Source organism: Lolium perenne, chromosome 4 (assembly GCF_019359855.2).
Source record: "Lolium perenne isolate Kyuss_39 chromosome 4, Kyuss_2.0, whole genome shotgun sequence".
Classification (NCBI taxonomy): Eukaryota; Viridiplantae; Streptophyta; class Magnoliopsida; order Poales; family Poaceae; genus Lolium; species Lolium perenne.
Window position 1 is genome coordinate 162,369,437 of NC_067247.2, and position 18,350 is coordinate 162,387,786.

The 18,350-nt window shown below is 44.2% G+C and overlaps 2 protein-coding genes across 2 annotated transcripts; both read left to right on the forward strand.

Moving 5' to 3' along the window:
* Positions 1–1,028: 1,028 nt before the first annotated feature.
* On the forward strand, positions 1,029–6,414 carry LOC127294368 (MACPF domain-containing protein CAD1). The gene is made up of 7 exons (XM_051324170.2): positions 1,029–1,794; positions 2,531–2,769; positions 2,830–3,025; positions 3,105–3,182; positions 3,867–4,053; positions 4,451–4,614; positions 5,526–6,414. Exons 1-7 carry the CDS (start codon positions 1,531–1,533, stop codon positions 6,159–6,161), a joined length of 1,764 nt encoding a protein of 587 aa, XP_051180130.1. The 5' UTR covers positions 1,029–1,530; the 3' UTR covers positions 6,162–6,414.
* Positions 6,415–16,083: 9,669 nt separating this feature from the next.
* On the forward strand, positions 16,084–17,101 carry LOC127294369 (non-specific lipid-transfer protein 4). Its single transcript, XM_051324171.2, has 2 exons — positions 16,084–16,526; positions 16,773–17,101. Exons 1-2 carry the CDS (start codon positions 16,168–16,170, stop codon positions 16,780–16,782), a joined length of 369 nt encoding a protein of 122 aa, XP_051180131.1. The 5' UTR covers positions 16,084–16,167; the 3' UTR covers positions 16,783–17,101.
* The last annotated feature ends 1,249 nt before the right edge of the window (positions 17,102–18,350 follow it).

Below are 18,350 nucleotides of genomic sequence, written 5' to 3' on the forward strand. Positions count from 1 at the left end.
AGCGGATCTAGCAGCAAATCCGTGCGGGCCGAGCAAATCCGACATCGCCGCACACGAGCTACCACGAAAAATCAAGCAAAAAACGGCGATTAACAGCAGTGGTAGACGGAGGACACTAACCAGAATACAGATGTGCGACGGATCTAGCTGTCGCCGGCGAGAAATCGACCAATCGCCGGCGAGAATCGACGATTCCCTCGGAATCGCCCTCGGAATCGCCCTTCGCAAGAGACGGAGGAACGGATAGCCCAAAATAGACGGTTATGACAGGAAAGCCCCTGGAATTATTTTCGACGAGCACGCCTCCCAAAATTCAAAAAACAGACCCACAGACCGACTACGAGACCGACCGAAGTCGGTCGGCACGACGTGCGCGACGTGCGCGAGCCTCCTATAGGATGCGCCGCACGCATCTTAAAGAGCCGCCGCACAAAACGCGCGACGTGCGGCGCCTCTCATTAGATTTTCCCATTAATGTATGTACAAAGCAATTAGATTATATTTCTATTGGATGGACATCAAGAGTACACGAAGGAACAACGGGTGATGTGTTGCGAAAGATTGAGCAGCACAGTAAAAGATGCCTGAATTCAACTTGTCAGCATCCAAACATAAATTTGGAATTGTTGCTCCTATGATTCCATCTAGAAATATTGTGCACAACCAAACAGCAGAATTAGTATCAGAGTCCATTTCAATACGCTGGTTGATTTGGTATTGAACCCAATTCAATTCCAAGCCCCCAATTACATACATCCAAACAGAGCATTTGGCTTTTGAAACAATCAAAATGAAAACGGGCCATCTTGGCGGAAAAGGCGTCATTTTTATGCACTCAACTTGCTGACTTGCTGAGTCTGACAATTTTAAGCGCTAGCAATGTAAATGAAAAATCCACCATCAAGCCTGCTTGGGGACTCTGTTGATTTGTTGACATTCAATTACCATGTTCGAAATGATACAGTTTTCTGGTCATGGGCATCTTTGGCTCCTACTAACTGTCCACATCTGATGTGAACATTGACGAGCTGTGCAGCATTGCAGGATACGGCAGCAAATGAAGTATAGCACGACTGAATGCTGTATTTTTTGCTCAAAACAAGAGGAAGCTGTATCTGTCACTTTTGTGTCCGCTAACGAAAAGATGGCAAGAAAGACCCGGCGAAGTCTCCCCCCTCGTCACTACGAGTCCACCACTCTTTATCCTCTTTCTTGCTTTTCCCCCCGCGTTCCGACGAAGGCCGAAGCACGCCGCCGCCTCCGACGAAAAATTCTCCTCGCCGTCGCCGTCCCGCTCTACTTGCACCTACTGTTCTCACTTCTCAATCTTGTTGACCCCTTCCTCAGTTCCTCTGCTGTCCAATCCATCCAGTTCGTCGCTGCGGATTTGTTTGCCACGTGGCGGGAGTACTAGCAGTGCCTAATCCCGGAGAAAATTCCGCGGATTCGCGAGAGGATTACGCTGCTCTCTCGCCCCGAATTCCTCCAGAGCTGAATCTTTGACCACATCCTCCACTCCCAGTTTCCGAAATGGAAGAGGCCGCCCCGGCGGCGCTGCGCGTGATCCGGAGCTGCATCGACGCGCTGGGGAGAGGGTTCGACGCCAACCTCGACACCAGGCTGCTCTACTGCAAGGGGTCCCGCCTCGTCGAGGTCGACGACGGCGAGCTGAGCTCCAGGGATCTCGTCGTGTCTGACGGGCTCACGGTCCCCGGTGTGCCCAAGGACGTCGATTGCTCGGCTGACAGTGGGACTGCTGGGCAGGAGACCGCCGGCCCGTGCGGCTTCTATGAGGTGCTGATGACTGGCAGTAATCTTTTCTTTGTATCTCAACTTTGTTGTTGGTTTTACGTCTACCATCGCTAGTTGTTGTATCATCATTTATTAAGTTTCTGTACTGTTCTTGGTATCCTGGTAGAGTCATGATATAGCTGGATACACGTGCTCTGAGTTGGTTGGAGTTATGGTTTGGTTTACCGTGCCATGTCTATCTGAAACTTTGAATTGCTAGTGTATCGGTGATAAGAGGACCATGGTGCTTCACATTGCTTGTCTAGCGGAACTGTAAAACCGAGTAATTCAGGATCTGTGTAGTATCAGTAAAAATGAAGTACAGGCTTTCGAATAGAGAATCCGGAGTTCACAGGATCGAAAGTTGTGTTTTTTTTCTATCACGTGATACATACAGACTTAATTCTGGGATAATTCTGATGCCTCTTTCTGTTGTGGTTTTCATTAATATGCTGTACTGGCCTGCCAGAAAAGATTTTAGGTTTCGACCGATCATGGAATCTGCATAATGTATCTTGCAGGCTAGTACCGATAGCGATAGTTCAGTAATACTTTTGTTAGATCTTTAGTTTTTGTTGCCTCATTGGCACTTGATTATAAAATATAACTCTCTATTAATCATGGCTTAAGAAATCGTTTTTTGGTCCAACATCAACTGCCTAGTTAATTCCTATCTTGCTTCATGTAGTCTTCAGTCTCACGTGTTCTGTTTTCCTTTCCTGTTTGCGAGGGATTGTAGATGGCTGGGCATTTCAACAAAAAATCCCAGCTTGCAGGAAATTTACCTCTTGGAAGCTTTAATTCAGCATATAGCTTCACTGGATCCAAGAAATTTGATGCAATGGCTACCAAAAGTCTTGGGATGGAGGGGAAGACTGTTTCTTTATATAAGGTCCAACTTGTGCGACAGCCTTTAACGCTGGTAGAGGAAGTTAAGCATGCAGTTCCACACTCATGGGAACCATCATCTCTAGCAAGGTAAACAAACACATGCAGATTGCTCTAAGAAGATGTTTAGGCCCTAACAGTTTTCAGCAGGTTCATTCAGAATTATGGAACACATGTCATAAATTCCATCACCATTGGTGGGAAGGATGTGATTTACATCAAGCAGCATACGTCATCATCACTTTCTGCGGTGGAAATAAAAAATTATGTACATGATCTTGGATATCAGAGGTTTTCCGAAAATGAAACCCTTACAGGCTCAGGCCCTATAAGACCAATGAATAAGGTTTGGTTTTCTTTAGCTACACTCATCAACAGTACAAGTGAAGTAATCTTATTGTACTTCAGTTATGATTTTTGGTCAGGAAACAGAAGCCCTTGGGTACAACAGCCAAGGAGTATATCCACAACCGGCAACTACACCTTATATTCCTGCAAAAGAGGCAAGGACATGCTAACCTAATTAAATTTGCCATGCTGCATTTTCTTTATGTTTTGAATAACTCTGAGCAGCAATTAATATATTTTGCAAACAATCTTTTGTTAGTTTCCTCTTAATAAAATATTAAGGGGGTGTTTAATTGATATCAGAGTTTGTTCAAAAAAAAAAAAAATTTGATATCAGAGTATGAGCTAGCACTTATCCCCAACTTGGCTATTCAGACAGTGTCCTCTAGGTTCTCCATTTCCGTTTGATCAAATTCCTCCTGACCAGCCGTTGCAATCGTGATTATCCTTTCTCTGTTTGATATATTTTCGTGCCAACAGTTTAGGTATGTTGCTAAAATATCGGTATTAAGCCCGAAACTGCCAGCAGATGGCCACAACTGACAACTCCTGCATCTGAGATTGACAACAACAGTAATTTACTATTCTAGGCTAAGTTGGCTCATGGGTGCTGAGCGTGGTTAGCATATGCTGAAATATGCTGCATGACTGAATTGGTTGATGCACACTGCGTTTTTGTGTCCATTTGCTAGAACAAACTCTCTAGGTAGTAAATTGGTGAACAAACCAATCAACCTTGCCATCTTGGTTATCATTTCTTTTCGTTCGCCAATGCTGTGTTACTTAAGTAATGTACCTTAGTGCAACCTATTGGAGCTTTGAGACGGATTATCCTGCAGGATGTCACTGTGATTTTCAGAAGGAGAGGAGGAGATGATTTAGTTCAAAGTCATGCGGAATGGGCAAGAACTGTTAACTCAGCGCCTGATGTTATACATATGACTTTTATTCCTATAACAACTCTGTTCGAAGCAGCCATCCCTGGAAAAGACCATCTCATCCGGGCGATCAACCTTTATCTAGAATGTAAGCACTATCTTCACATATTTATTTTTGGAATGAGCATCTCCACAAATTATTCTTTAGATAGATATCCTGCTTGCTTCCAAGAATTGTCCGTAGATCGTCAATCTTGAAAGAAAATTGTCCATAGATATTATATGGAGATAATAGAACTATTTCTTCAAGGAAAACAAATATATATAACAAAAGATGGTCCCTCAGTTTACATTTTACATATATACTTTGCATATTTCTGGACTGGTCTACCAGGTATATTATCTAAGAAATATGCTGTTCTAACAAAGCTATATCATATTTGCAAAATCAGGACCTTAGTTTTGCATTCTGTTTATTGAATTGTCCTGTAAAGTAATAATTGTTTGGTTTGATTATTGACCATTTATCTTCTTTCTTTCCTCAGATAAACCTCCAATTGAGGAGCTGCGGTACTTCCTGGAGTTCCAGCTTCCCAGAGTTTGGGCGCCAGTTCGTGATGAGCACCCTGGCTATCAAAGAAAGGAGCCAGTGTGTCCATCCTTGCAGTTCAGCTTGATGGGGAAAAAGCTGTATATCAGCCAAGAACAGGTACTTAGATATAGCGGTTATGTCATTTGATTTCATCAGAAGCTTAATTCATAGACGACATTAACATGTGGAGATAGAAATATGCTAGTATTAGAATGCAGTTTGTCCATCCATTTCGGTATTTCCTTGGTGTCAGCCTGACTTATACTTGAACAAATTTACTTGTAGTCGTACCTGTCCCTATTAAACTAACAGAAAAATGCTATGTTATCTTGGTTGTTGTTTTAGCTGATACTGCCCTATGTTTGGATATGTCCCTCTCTCTCTCTCAAAGTAGGAGAGTTGTGTATCATTTGATTAAAAGGATGAAATATTGGCACTCCATCCAAGGACATTGTATATTTTTAGAGACGATCACATATTACAGTTTTAATTCGCGCCTAGCATACATGGAGAACAAACCAAGCAGCAACGGAGAAATCAGAATTACTCCCTCTGTCCCTTGAAACATGTCGAATATTTGTTAAAATTTGGATGTATCTATTACTACTATTTAGTGTCTAGATACATTCAGAGTTTGATAAATCTTCGACATGTTTCACGGGACGGAGGGAGTACTAGACTAACCTTTAATCAGCTTGTCGAGCTTCTCGGATCCTTGCAGCCTCGATCCACTGCTCTCTCCCTGGACTTGTTACAGGACCTGAAGGGCGTTATGTTTTATGAGTGATTTAAAATGTTGCTGACCAAGCTTACGCTTCTATTGAAAACCCATTTACACGCCCCAAAGTTGTGGTTGAGTCATCCATATCCATCAAATATGAAACATTTAATCTTCAAGCAACCAGCTGAATACTAGTATATGCATTTGATTGTAACGGTGGATACTTATCTCAAACTATCTGCACGATTTCTCCTGCAGTTCTCTTTTAGGCTTTGGTTATGCATCATATCATGTCATACCTTTTCAGGTATCAGTTGGTCGCAAGCCAATAACTGGCCTAAGGTTATGCTTGGAAGGTGCTAAGCAGAATAGGCTATGCATCCAACTGCAACATCTAGCATCTCTTCCAAAGATTCTCAAGCCTTACTGGGATGCACACATCACCATCGGCGCGCTGAAATGGCAGGGGCCAGAGGAGCAGGACAGCCGCTGGTTCGAGGCAGTGAAGTGGAAGAACTTTTCCCACGTCAGCACATCTCCAGTGGAACACCATGAGACACTCATCGGTGACGCCTCCGGCGCGTATATTGTCACCGGGGCGCAGCTCGGGGTGTGGGACTTTGGATCGAAGAACGTCCTGTACATGAAGCTTCTATACTCAAGGGTGCCCGGCTGCACCACCCGGAGATCGCTGTGGGATCATAGCCCTGCCACCACCAGCAACCATCCGATGGTTACCCCTTCTGACACCGCCTATCCTGATCTGGGGGACTCGAGTGCAGGCTCAAGCGATGCGGGGAAGCTCGTGAAAATAGTGGACAGGTCAGAGCTGTGCAAAGGCCCCGATGACATGCCAGGGCACTGGCTGGTGACTGGTGGGAAGCTTGGCGTTGAGAAGGGCAGGATTGTTCTGAGAGTGAAGTATTCCTTGCTGAATTACTGACAGCAGTGGCTGTTGTTATCGAGAACTTCGTAGTGCAGCATATTGTGCTGTAAGTGCAGTAGTAGTTGTTAGCGTTCCACTATTTTTGTTGATAAAACCAGTGCTAGATTGATCCGTTAGTTTGTTTGCAGCTGATTGCTGTTCCTATACAGTTTTTACATGAGATTTTCTCAATGTAATGACAATCATTTTGGCGGAGTTCTATCCTGTGTTTCTACAGGAATTCAGTATTGTAAATGCATGTTCGTCATTCCTTGTCGGACTTTTTATATCTGCAATCATGCCTAGATAATGTCATTGCTAATCATTTCATTGAGTCTCAAAGCTAAAGGTTTCTTGATTTTGTAGAGGTAGAGTATCTATAAGTTAATTTCTTAACTACCTGGTGACAAAGTGGACCATTATATAATGTCTGAAGTCCTTGCAACCGCGAAATGAGCAGTCACTCGGAGCATCTCCAACCGACACCCCAAAAGGGGTCCGTGCTGTAAAAACCGCTAGTTTAGCGCGCTGGCATCGAAAAAATTCGCTCCAACACACGCGGCAAAATATCGCACGTGGTAATTTTTTTTGCTGCGCGCTCTTCCGCGCACAGTATAAAACGTCAGCCGCTGAAACCTCCCTCTCGCGGTCTCGCCTGTCACGTGCACGACCGTTGCCGACGCCATGCCCCCCACCCCCCCCCCCCCCCCCCCCCCCGACGCAACTCCTCCGGTTTCATCGGCATGGCGCCTCGTGCGCCCCCGCCAGCAGCTCAACTTCAAGGACTGCGAGTCACTCGCGGAGGCGGAGTACTTGGCTGGCTTCGACGACCTCGTCACCTCCGAGCAGCGCCGCCGCGAGCAGCTTCAGCGCCGCCTCGCCATTGCGCAGGCGGATGAACGAGCCATGGAGGCGTGGGTTGTCGCCTTCCCGTAGGATGTCCTCGACGAGCACGCCTTCTACGCGCAGAAGAAGGCGGAACACAGGGCGAAGAAGGATGGTATTCGCGCGCGCAAGCGGTTCATCGAGGTGCAGGAAGCCGGCCCGTCGACCATCGACGACACGGACGAACGTTGGGCAGATTTGTTCTTGGTCGAGCCATCGAAGTCGTCGGAATCGGACTTCGAACTTCTCTGATTAGATGTTTGTATTGTATCCGTTCAGTTATCGTTCTTGTCATCGTTTTTTAAAACCTATTTTTAGCAGTATGTTTGATCTTATTTGCAACCATATGTATGCAAGCCTTATTTGTGGCGCTGTAGTTTAGCGCGTCTGGTAAAACCCTGTTTCCATTCTGTATTTTTTTGCGCTTCTGAAAAATCTAGAGACCGCCTGCACTAAAAAAAGCGAAAACCGGCGCTGTATAAAAAAATTTAGGGTGAGGAAGGTGCGCGCGTCTGTTGAATGCTCTCAGAAGAGTTGTCCAGAAGAGCGAGTCGAAACCAAAGAAAAGATTTAGGGATTGCAAGTTTGATGTGTCTCGGAGAAAGCACGGAGAAAAGAGTGAGAATGCATCGGAACTGTCGAAAAAAATCTTGTGCTAATTTCGAAGTTTTCATCAAATTTTGTAGAATGAAACTCCTGCCGGTCAAATGTTTCGGGATCAATCTCGTGACTAAGATGGGATGATCAGAGTTGACTGTCGCTTACGGCCGGCGGCATCGAGTCATCGATCCACGACGACGACATGGAAGCAAGGGCTGCACGTATGTGCATGTGATTTATCTATCCTGACAGATCAGGATCAGATGAACAGAGTCGACTGTCAATCTGTCAGCATGGCTCATATGCATTTTTTTTTAAGTGCCCGATGACCAGTATGTACTCCGTACAAAACATCGAAAACATAAGAATTTTGTAAATTTGCCTAGTTTGTTCAGAAATAAGGAAAATACATGAATCCTAGCCCCATGATGTGGACATGGAAATCATCTGCACGATGCATTCTTTTTCTGTTTCCTCTTACAAGACATGCTAAACACTAGTGATCTTTTGGTCAGAAAAACTTCTATTTGGAGACCTCTTCTTGCGTTTTGTGCAAGGAGAAAACCAGTGGGACCTTGTTAAACCCCTCCTTCCAACGTGAGTTTAGCCAAAATTCTGGCCGAGTCCTAATCTTGAATGGAAATGTGATATCCGGTTTTAGGGTTGTAGAAAATATTGATCCTAATTTCTGTTGTTGTATTACGGCGACCCTCAAGAAGTATATATAGAGATACAAAGGGTAGAGGATTGGAGTACAAGGCAAATCGTAGTAGGTCTATACCAATCCTATTTCTAGCCATATCTCTAATCTCTACTGGATACGTATTGTGCTGCTAACCAGGGTATGCTACAGGAACATATGCAATCTAATTTGCTTCAAATAAGTTCTCATCCTTGGATGTTGAAGTTCAGAAAATACAATGAAATAGATTAAAATTTGATGGTCGGATAATTAATGATCAGGATTGCATAAGATTTTTCAAAGAATGATTTGTTTTTGTTATATATAGAGAAAATGTTAGTCTTAAAGAAGGCATGCAACAACGGATTAACACATTTTAATTTTCTTCTTTGTTTCCTCCTATCCGTGTAGACATGCCTATTTCTAAATGGCAAATGTTGCAATAGGGCGTATGGTCCCTATATTTTGAAATTGAATTTCAAAAAAATTAAAACAAAAAATTCGCACGTACATCTTCACGTGCTACACGCTCACAAAGTCGTTTCATAAAAAATCAACTTCTCATGTGACGTGCGTGAAAAAGAAAAAAAAAATAGTGCTAAAAATAAAACTTTTCACAAGATAAATTTTCTCTTTTTTACATACAACACAAAAAATATCGGTTTTTCTTGAAACTTGACGAACGCACATATATCATGGAGATGTACATGTAAAAAAATTGTCAAATTTTTTTGACAGTTCGGAATATAATTTTTTAGTAGAGGGAGCATACGCACCCGGGAGCCGAATTGAATTTCCGTAATAGGGCTATGTCAGAAACATAAAACTGATCCTGAGTGCATATGCACCCGGTATATACAGTACATATTAAAAAAAGCTAAAAAAAATTAGGAAACAAATTTTACATGTAGAGGAACATGTTCTATGTGTGCACGTAAAGTTTCACATAAAACAGACATTTTTTTTGTACCAAATGAAAAAAGACAAAATAATGTCTCGCGAAATGGATATTTTAGCACCAATTTTTTTATTTTTTTACACATGGCACAAAACATGTCAGTCTTTGCTGAAACAACTTTGTGAGCATGTAAGAGCATCCACGATGTTGCTAAAAAGCTAAATATATCACATAGTGAAAAATGGCTTTCATGACAAATGGCTAGATTTACCACAGTGTGTAGATTGTCAAAAGAATTAATGTTCTCTCTCATGACCCGCAACAAAGAGAGACACTAGAGAGAGGAAATTTTTGGTTGTAGAAGCAACTACTTGCTCACACGCCCTAATATTTAGCTATGACAATGTCCTCTACAATGGTGTGAACCAATGCGAAAAATCAAATACAAGATTTGAAACCCCTATTTGGCATACACTGTGGCAACCCTAACATGTCAAGATATACACAAAACATTGTTTTTATATTTTTAAACATTTTTAAATATGTTTAAAATGCATTTCAAATAAAGAGTGCATATGCACCTAGGTGTCCACATCCCTATTGCTTTTCCATAAGCCAACTGTCTTATTGCCTCTAAATTTAACTCTTTCCTTTTAGGCAAATGTGCTTCAATTCAAACAAAAGATCTCGCTCTTGAGTTCACATGTGTTCTTTATTAAAGTGGCAATGAAAATATTTATAATAATTTCTAAAAAACTAATGTAGAGAAATTTTCACTATGTAGGACTTCCACCGTTTCAAGGAATAAGGCGCACACGCATTTCAAGATGAACTTTAACCAAACAAATTGAGCAACAAAATCTTAATTATATTGTATGTAATTGATATCGTTGGATTCACATTAAAACACTTTCTAATGATGCTAATTTTGAACCAACAATCTTTATATATTTAAAATAATTTTTAGTCAAAGAAAAAACACGTAAAACGAGAGTACCTTATTCTGTATAAAACGGAGGTAGTACTTACAAATTCTCACGATGAACTATAATCCATTCCAGATCTACGTGACAGTGCAGCAATCATGAATGCACGTGGAGCTTGTGATCTTCGCATAAAGGCAAAGAAGTGGCTAAAATATACAGCAACTTTCTGGCGCCAACGTTGTTTTCTTACTCCATTCAGAAGGCACAAGAACGCATGGTTTTATGTGCACCAGAAAATGTGCTGCAACACGCACGCACGTATGACTCTTCTCATTTTTTCTGAAGACTCTTCACAAGATGTAACATCATATATTTTTGTTTTACGCCACGAGTTCAACTATGAGTTAGGGCCACTTCTTTTAGGTTTCTAGAACAGCTTCTAGGTGGTGCACCGCTGAAGCCCAAAAGAAGTCTCCGGCTTCAATCTTGCTTATTTCTACCGAGAAGGGAAAACTCTAGAAAAAGACCGACCTTCGCGAAGGGAAGACAACTCACTCCGCACGCGACAAGTGGCGCGCTGTGGTGCCAGAAAATCCCTGGGAAGTTGTCTCCCTGCTCGCCACGTGTCGCAAGGGGAAGCAAGGTGGGGATGGGGGAGGAGAGAGAAGACTGAGTTGTGTCAGTTTTTCCCTTTTTCTTCTAGATTCGTTTTTTCAAAATGAAATATCTTGAGAACCGTAAATCCAAATTGCGAACCGTTTTCACTTTTGAGATCCTCGCGTCGAGATCTTCGAAACTAGATCCCATGTTGATAGGTTTGGAGATACTTTTTTTTCGTACTTCCAATAGTAGTATGATTGTACCTGTGGTGTGTCTTTGTCCACTGTGTTTCATTTGAAATGTACTTCTGTTTTTAGTGTGTTTGGTGCAGTTTTCCCTTTACTCGCTAATCGTACTCGCCGTGTGCGGGTAATACTGTACTTACGCGCGATTGTACCTTTCGTGTGTGCCTTTGTACGTCTGTACATGTACTTGCTCGTGTTCACGATCGTACTTCGTATCTTGCGCGTTTGTACCTGCTCGTCTGCGTGGTATCTTGTGCTATTTCGTGTGTTCAGCGTACTTGTGTGTTGTGCGTGGTATCGCTTTCGTGTCTTGTATCATCTTTCTTCGTGTCTTGCGCTGCACTCGTTCGTTCGTGTGCGTGACTGTACTCGTGTGTTACACGTAACTGTACTCATACGTTACACGTAATTGTATCCCTATGTTAAGTAGCCGGTTTGTATATGTACTGTAAAAAATCATAGTGCCAATTGATTTTATTGCATACCCAAGTGCTAAAGCAGGTAGCTAGCTAGCTATAGGTGCATGCTGCGGCGATGTACTCGCGCGGGGCGATCAGATGTACGTGCGCGGAGCCGTCTGTACGCGTACGCGATCGGACGCGGGAGCAACACGCTCGTGAGGTACGCGCGCGGTGTGTGTGGAGGTACAGGCGCGCGCGACGTACTTGTCGCGGAGGCGCGCGTGCGCGGTCGTTTCGGTCTAACACGTGTCAAACGATGGTGCGTTGCGTGGAGTGGTTTTTCCCTTTACAAAGGTTGGTACCCACCGAGAAGCCCAAGTTCTATGTATACCGAGAAACTGGTCCTGACCTGTTTCTACACAGCTTCCCGAGCTTCTCCGCTCTGCAACGAAGCGGTAAACTGAGATGCCCTCTTTGTTGATTCTATTTACAACGATTTGCCACCACAGAGGATAACGCTTGGATGAAAACAAGTAAAAGGGAAAAAAGAAGACGCATCGTTTTGTCCCAATCCCATCGCTCAACGCTGCGACCAAGCGAGGGAGTTCCGCGCCGCCGCCGGCTCCCCCGCCGCGCACCCCCTCCCACAGCCTTCCCCGCTGCATACCCCTCCCGTTCCCGCGCCCCCCCCCCCCCCATCTCCAGCAGCAGCCGCGTCCGGCGCCCGCCTCCCACTAGCCGACCGGTGCCGACGGCGATCTGGCCACTCCGCCCCTGCCGGTTGACCATCGGCGTCGTCCTCCCCAAGCAGCAGAAATGAGCGGAGCCCGCCTCTCCATCCACAGACCCACGGCGACAACGAGCTTGCCGCTCCGCCCCCCGCCGGTTGACCGTCGACCTCGAGCTTTTTCTTCCAACGAGCTCGTCCTCCACGGTTTGTTTTGTCCTCGAATCGTTAGATGCCGTCCTCGCAGAGTCAACCGACTGTAACTAGCTCCAACTCCTTTCAATCAACTTATCACATACATCAGGTCTAATTTAGAGGGTGTTACTGTCATTTCACAACTTAACACATGATAAGCCAAATTACAGAAGCTCAAAAGAAGGGGAAGAACAGTTTGTACGAGTTTCTTCCCACCGGAGTTTTCCCCCACCGAATTCCATAAGCCAGCTTCTCTATAAGCATAAGCTCAAAAGAAGTGGCCCTTAGTGTTAACCGCGATTATTGCTAGGAGTATCAGATTTACCTAGGTCGCATTGAAGACATTTGATGATGATTTGGGTGAGGCAGGCGCGGCGCAAGCACCTTCCAGTGCTTATTAACTGCGTGGTCGCCGGGATCGCTGGGTTCATGTGTTAAGCTAGGCCCATAAAAACTGACCAAGTATAGAAGTTACTTTCTCTAGCATAGGAATGCACGAGATCTCCGCGGTTTTGTTCAGTAATACGAATTTATTATTTATTTTCGCGAATTGCACGTATTTTTTTAAGTTACAATTTTATGACTCGGTCGGTCAGCTGTTGACCAATCGGACCGACCTGGTTTGGGTTTAGGATTAGTAGGATTCGTCTTTCGCAAATATTTTCGGGGTGATATTTCCCTCTCGCCATCTTCCGGTAAACATTTTCCCTCCCGTATCTCCCGCCACCTCACCATTTTTTTTTTGCCGCCACAGCTTTCCCGCCACTTTTTGCCACCACCGCTCTCCCGCCATATTCAGTACCCGGTGTATGTTTTTGTGGCGCGAAATCTGATCAGCCTATATTTTTACGTTTCGAATTTGGGGGCGGGCGTTTAGGGGGTGCGGCTGGGTGCCGGTGCCCCCCTATTTATGGGTTACACGCCGGCACCCCCCATACGGTCAGGCGCCGGATGCCGTATGGGGAGGAACGAGTGGAGATGCTCTTAGTTTGATATCACTTATGTTTCGTGCCACAGATACACGCAACACACTGCGTCCAATCCTTCATGGGGAGCTAGTGATCAGGATGTTGAGCACATGAAATATTACAACACGCAGCAGAACTAGGTCGGGCCACTTATCTCGCTCCGAAATTTCCTGCCACTTATCTCCCGCCGAAATTAAAATACGGCTTATCACTACAATGGAATTTAAGATACAACGACAAACTAAAACTGAAATGAAGATACATAGCTAGTACGACACATCACTCTACTTTCTCTGCGTTCAGCGTGGCCATTTTTCGGACTTGTCGTCGCGTTCTTCTGCCGCTTGCGCCTCAGCAGCTGTTTCCCTTAATCTCTTCCTTTCCTCTTCACTGGCCTCCCTGTGCACCTCTTCCTCTGCATACCTACGTGCAACCTCATCATCCATCCTCTTCGAATTCACCTCCCGATTTCGAGCTTGCTCCACCCTTAATTTCTAGATCTACCTCTCTCGATCTGCTTTTTCATTAGCACAAGCCTTTTCCCAACGCTCCTCCTCAAATAACATTGCCCATGCACGCCGATGTTCCTCCTCAACCTCCTTGCGCTCCTAATCCGGCTGCTCCTTGTCTATCCAGTGAAACCATTTGCACAGAGACTGGAGAGACTACAACACAAAGAGTAACATTAAACCAGAAAAATAAAGACATGCAAATATGCCTAAACAAAATTCTTTCAAAACATACCGGCGGCATGGTGGACGACGAAGCTGAACTTGAGGGTGGATCATGATCATAGTTCGCACACATGAATTGTTTTATGTCGAACCAATCAAAGAAATCCTCCACCTGCTTAACATTAGCAAGACAGCCGCACCAACACCGCTCCGCAGTCATACCCGGGGGCAAACTTGCAGCCTTCGTCTTCACCGGCCTAAACTCCTGGTTAGAGCACATCACACTCATGATGGCTAAGGGTGAGCCAACGGAAAAAAAAGAGATAGAAGCACTTATAGGGAAAAATCCGAGAGCGTGGCGGGAAAATATGCCGGGCGAGCTGTGGCGGGAAAAAAATGGCGGGAGAGCGGTGGCGGGAACATATGTCGGGAGTGCTGTGGCGGCAAAGAAATGGCGGGAGAGCGTGGCGGGATATACAGACAGGAAAATGTTTAGGGAGATATCACGCCGAAAATATTTGCGAAAAAGGAACCCTACTAACCCTAACCAATTGGTCGGCTACTGACCAATTAGTGCTGCCATATCTGACCGATCGAGTCACAAAATTGGAATTTTTTGAAAACGCGTGCTATTCCTGGAAATAAATAATAAATTTATATTATTTTAAAAAATTCGCCGAGATCTCCCCCCTCTACCTAGCACAGTATTACATAGACAATAAAATATATTTTGTACGATATCTATAAAATATTATATTTATTAATTTTTTTTCTAAAACTTTGGTTAAACTTTACTTGATTGGACTTTTCAAAAAAAAAAAAAAAACCTAAGTTTTGGGTTGGAGGCAGTACTATTAACGTTCTCATAGTGGGTATTGACGTATTGTATTCTTTATAGGCCCAGCTAATTTTTGGTGGATTTAAACCTAAATTAATTTCTTCGTCGAAACGATGTCACCTAATTTTATGTATAATTTGAAAAGTAGATGTAATTGTACATGTTAAATTGCACACTCACATGCAATTCTTCTGGAGATAAATCATTATACAAATCTAACTGTTCTAGGGTTGACCTAATACTAACTTATTTCCGGTCAATCTAGAATTAGCAAAACGGTTCTTTATACGCACAACGTAAATACATGAACCTTTCCCCACCACATTCGCCTCGACGCAGGGCACAGGAGCGTTGCACTATGAAAATATTGATTGAAGTTGCGCACCGGTTTCACCATGTCATACATCGTAGGCACGCATTTATATATTTCGAACAGATATGCGCCAATCTCGGAGACTGAACATCCAGCTTTATAATCACACGATGCACTGCTGCAGTTACCTACTGCTAATCACTCACGAATTCAGATAATTTTGTGACGCTGTAAAACCAGAAGGTGGGCTTCCATCCATGTGACTGAATTGAAGAGAGAAACAAGCATGCATGGTAGACGACGTCGGCACAACTCCCCTATCAACTGCAGCCGCAGGTGCCATGAATTTCCATCCCTAGTGAGTGAATGTGTGAAGTGAAGTGTCACAACTACCAACGCCTACCTCTCCACTGTACTGTGCCACTGTGTGTGCATACATGTGTCCGCCTGCATGAGGATGTGACATGGGCGTGGTGTGCTTTTTTTTTTTTGAACATAACGATATTTCCATTAAGTTTAGCAACATTTTACAAAAGCAAGCGTGCACAAGGCATCGCTGAATTCTGCAAATACATCTCTGAAGGAGCATCGTAGGCCATCCTCGTTGCTAGCAAGGCACCTGAAGGAGAAAGGCCTACCCTGAACCTGAATCCTAGTAGCAAGCTTTGCTTGGAAATCAGCTTTGAAGTTTGTGCTCCTGGGAACATGAAATATTTTCTGCGGATTGAAATAGGGCATGCTAAAAAGAGCAGCTAGTTGTGGCCTAATCTGCCAGTGACCTGGGGCTTCAGTAATGTTACAAGTAGTTGTTGCCCTTGCTAGAATTGCGTTGTCGGTGAAGAAGTGAACCTGCTGAAGCTGAAGGTGGTGTGCCAGTTTTGGGGCGTGGTGTGCTGGTCTCCTGCATTAACCTAGCAATAATTGTCTATTTTCTTCGGTAAATAAATAGCAAAGCCAAGGACCCAAAACCCCTATAAAAACCCACCTAGCCACTCCATACAGCATCACTCACTCACAGTCTCCCACTACACTCTCCAACTAAACCAAAGCGACTGAGCTGGTTCCTGCCACCATGGCTGCACGCCGCGCTTACGCCGCCGCGACCTTGGCCCTTCTGGCGGCGGCGCTGGTGCTGTCCGCGGCCCCGGCGGAGGGCGCAGTGTCGTCCTGCGGGCAGGTGATTGGTTACATTGCCCCCTGTCTCACCTACGCCATGGGCAACGCGCCCAAGCCGAGCGGCAACTGCTGCAGCGGCGTGCAGAGCCTGAACTCGGCTGCCGCCAGCTCCGCCGACCGCCAGACAACCTGCAACTGCCTGAAGCAGCGAGCTGGCGGTGTGGGCGGCCTCAGGCCCGACCTCATCGCCGGGATCCCCGGCAAGTGCAACGTCAAGATCCCCTACGCCATCAGCCCCAACACCGACTGCTCCAAGTAATTACTACTCCGCTTTTATTCTTGTACTAGTAATTCATGGATCTAGCTAAATGATCACTGATATCTCCGGTACAAAATAAGAGTCGCAACTTTATCTAGATCTGGATATATCTAGTCGTATTTTAACGAGCAGATACATCCGTATCTAGAACTTGCAATGCATGTGTATTAAGGTACCGATCAACTAACAAAGGAGCAAATTTGATCCTAATTCAGTTTTCATCTACGTTTGAATGTTTGCAGGGTGCACTAAGCAAGTGTCGGATCTGAATCACCCGGAGATCAGATGCTTGGGAGTCTGAGGTGATGAGACAAATAAATCGAGGAGGACTAGCTTCAGCTAGCAAGTAGTAGTACTGGATGCATATGCATGGGTCCACGTACCTTGTTTTACTATTACCGCGTGATTAGTTTCACTGCGCCTTAATAATTTAGTTTTACCGCTGCCGCTCCGATCGTACGTTGTGGTTGCTGCTGTTTCCGCTACGGTTTTAATCGCTGCTGTGTCTGTAATCCTCAGTGTCAGGGGACATGCATGTACTGTGTCTGCAATGCATAGTATGTTTTATATCCATCGGTGAAGTGAAACGCATGGTCCTCTAATAATGTCACTTTAGATCTATCGTTGAAGTGAAACGAATGGTCCTTTTATATCTACCATACATAGTATTTGAATGTCTGCGTTGTCACGACCCTCTCATTTTTTTATCTTACCCCAAATCTGAACAACGCGTAAAACTTTCTCTTCGGGGTTTCAACCCCGTCGTAAAACTAGAAAATTTAATGACACAAACATCATGTATATAAATTTGAATTGAGATTCTACAAAATATTAAATATGAAGAAACTATAATACCGCATCGTGATATGACCATTGCAGTGGTTATTCGAGACGAAATAACAGGTGGCTTTATGTGATCATCTTATTATGGAGTTCTTCCATACATGCACATGAATGATGATATTATCCTAATCATAAATAGTACCAATGCTAGTGGCGGGTTCTACACTTTTTGAGAACTCCATTACCATATCGCAACCCTCACAACCACACTTGCATACTTTCTATTTACATTAGTCATTTATTTTGTTGTTAGTTATTTTAAACCCCTCTCAGTTACCGTTATCCTAGCAACCTATAGGGTAGGCTATTTCTAAACACCGTTTTGGGTATGAACTTGGCCGCATTGACAATGTGGCCACAAGGTTGTGTTGTTTCCATTTGCAAAGCTTCCAAGGAAAAAAGTTTATAAATAATATTTGCTGCTACAAGTACTGCAGTAACCCTATTTTTGGTATAGGAATCCAGTCATCAACTGACATCTTGGACCCATCATCGGTGTCCCTCAATGTTAACAAGGAGGCAAGGGATAGAAAGAAAAATTCAAGTTGCAAGAAATCACGGGTAAAAATTAATCTAAGAAAATAAAGTTTATTCTTTAGAACGGCTGATATATGGGACGCATCAGCCAACATCGTCCTCAACATAAACAAAGCGACAGGGGATCGCAAGAAAAAAATAAAGTAGCAATAAATCAAGGTAAAACATAAATACATGGAAGAAAATGTTTATTATGCAAATAGGCTGACACCTGAGACCCATCATTTAGCAACATAAATGGCTCAACCGGGGAACGTCACCAGGTCGAAACAGAGGACACGATCGAAAAAACAACAACGCCAGAGACGTTGCCATCAGGGCCCAACAGTCCGTGAGGGTGCTGATTTGCGTTGACATGGCCAGCGCATTCGAGAAATCCTCATTTACCAGGTACCTGGCGACCATGCGCGATATTTTTCCTCGATCGGTAGCACTAGATG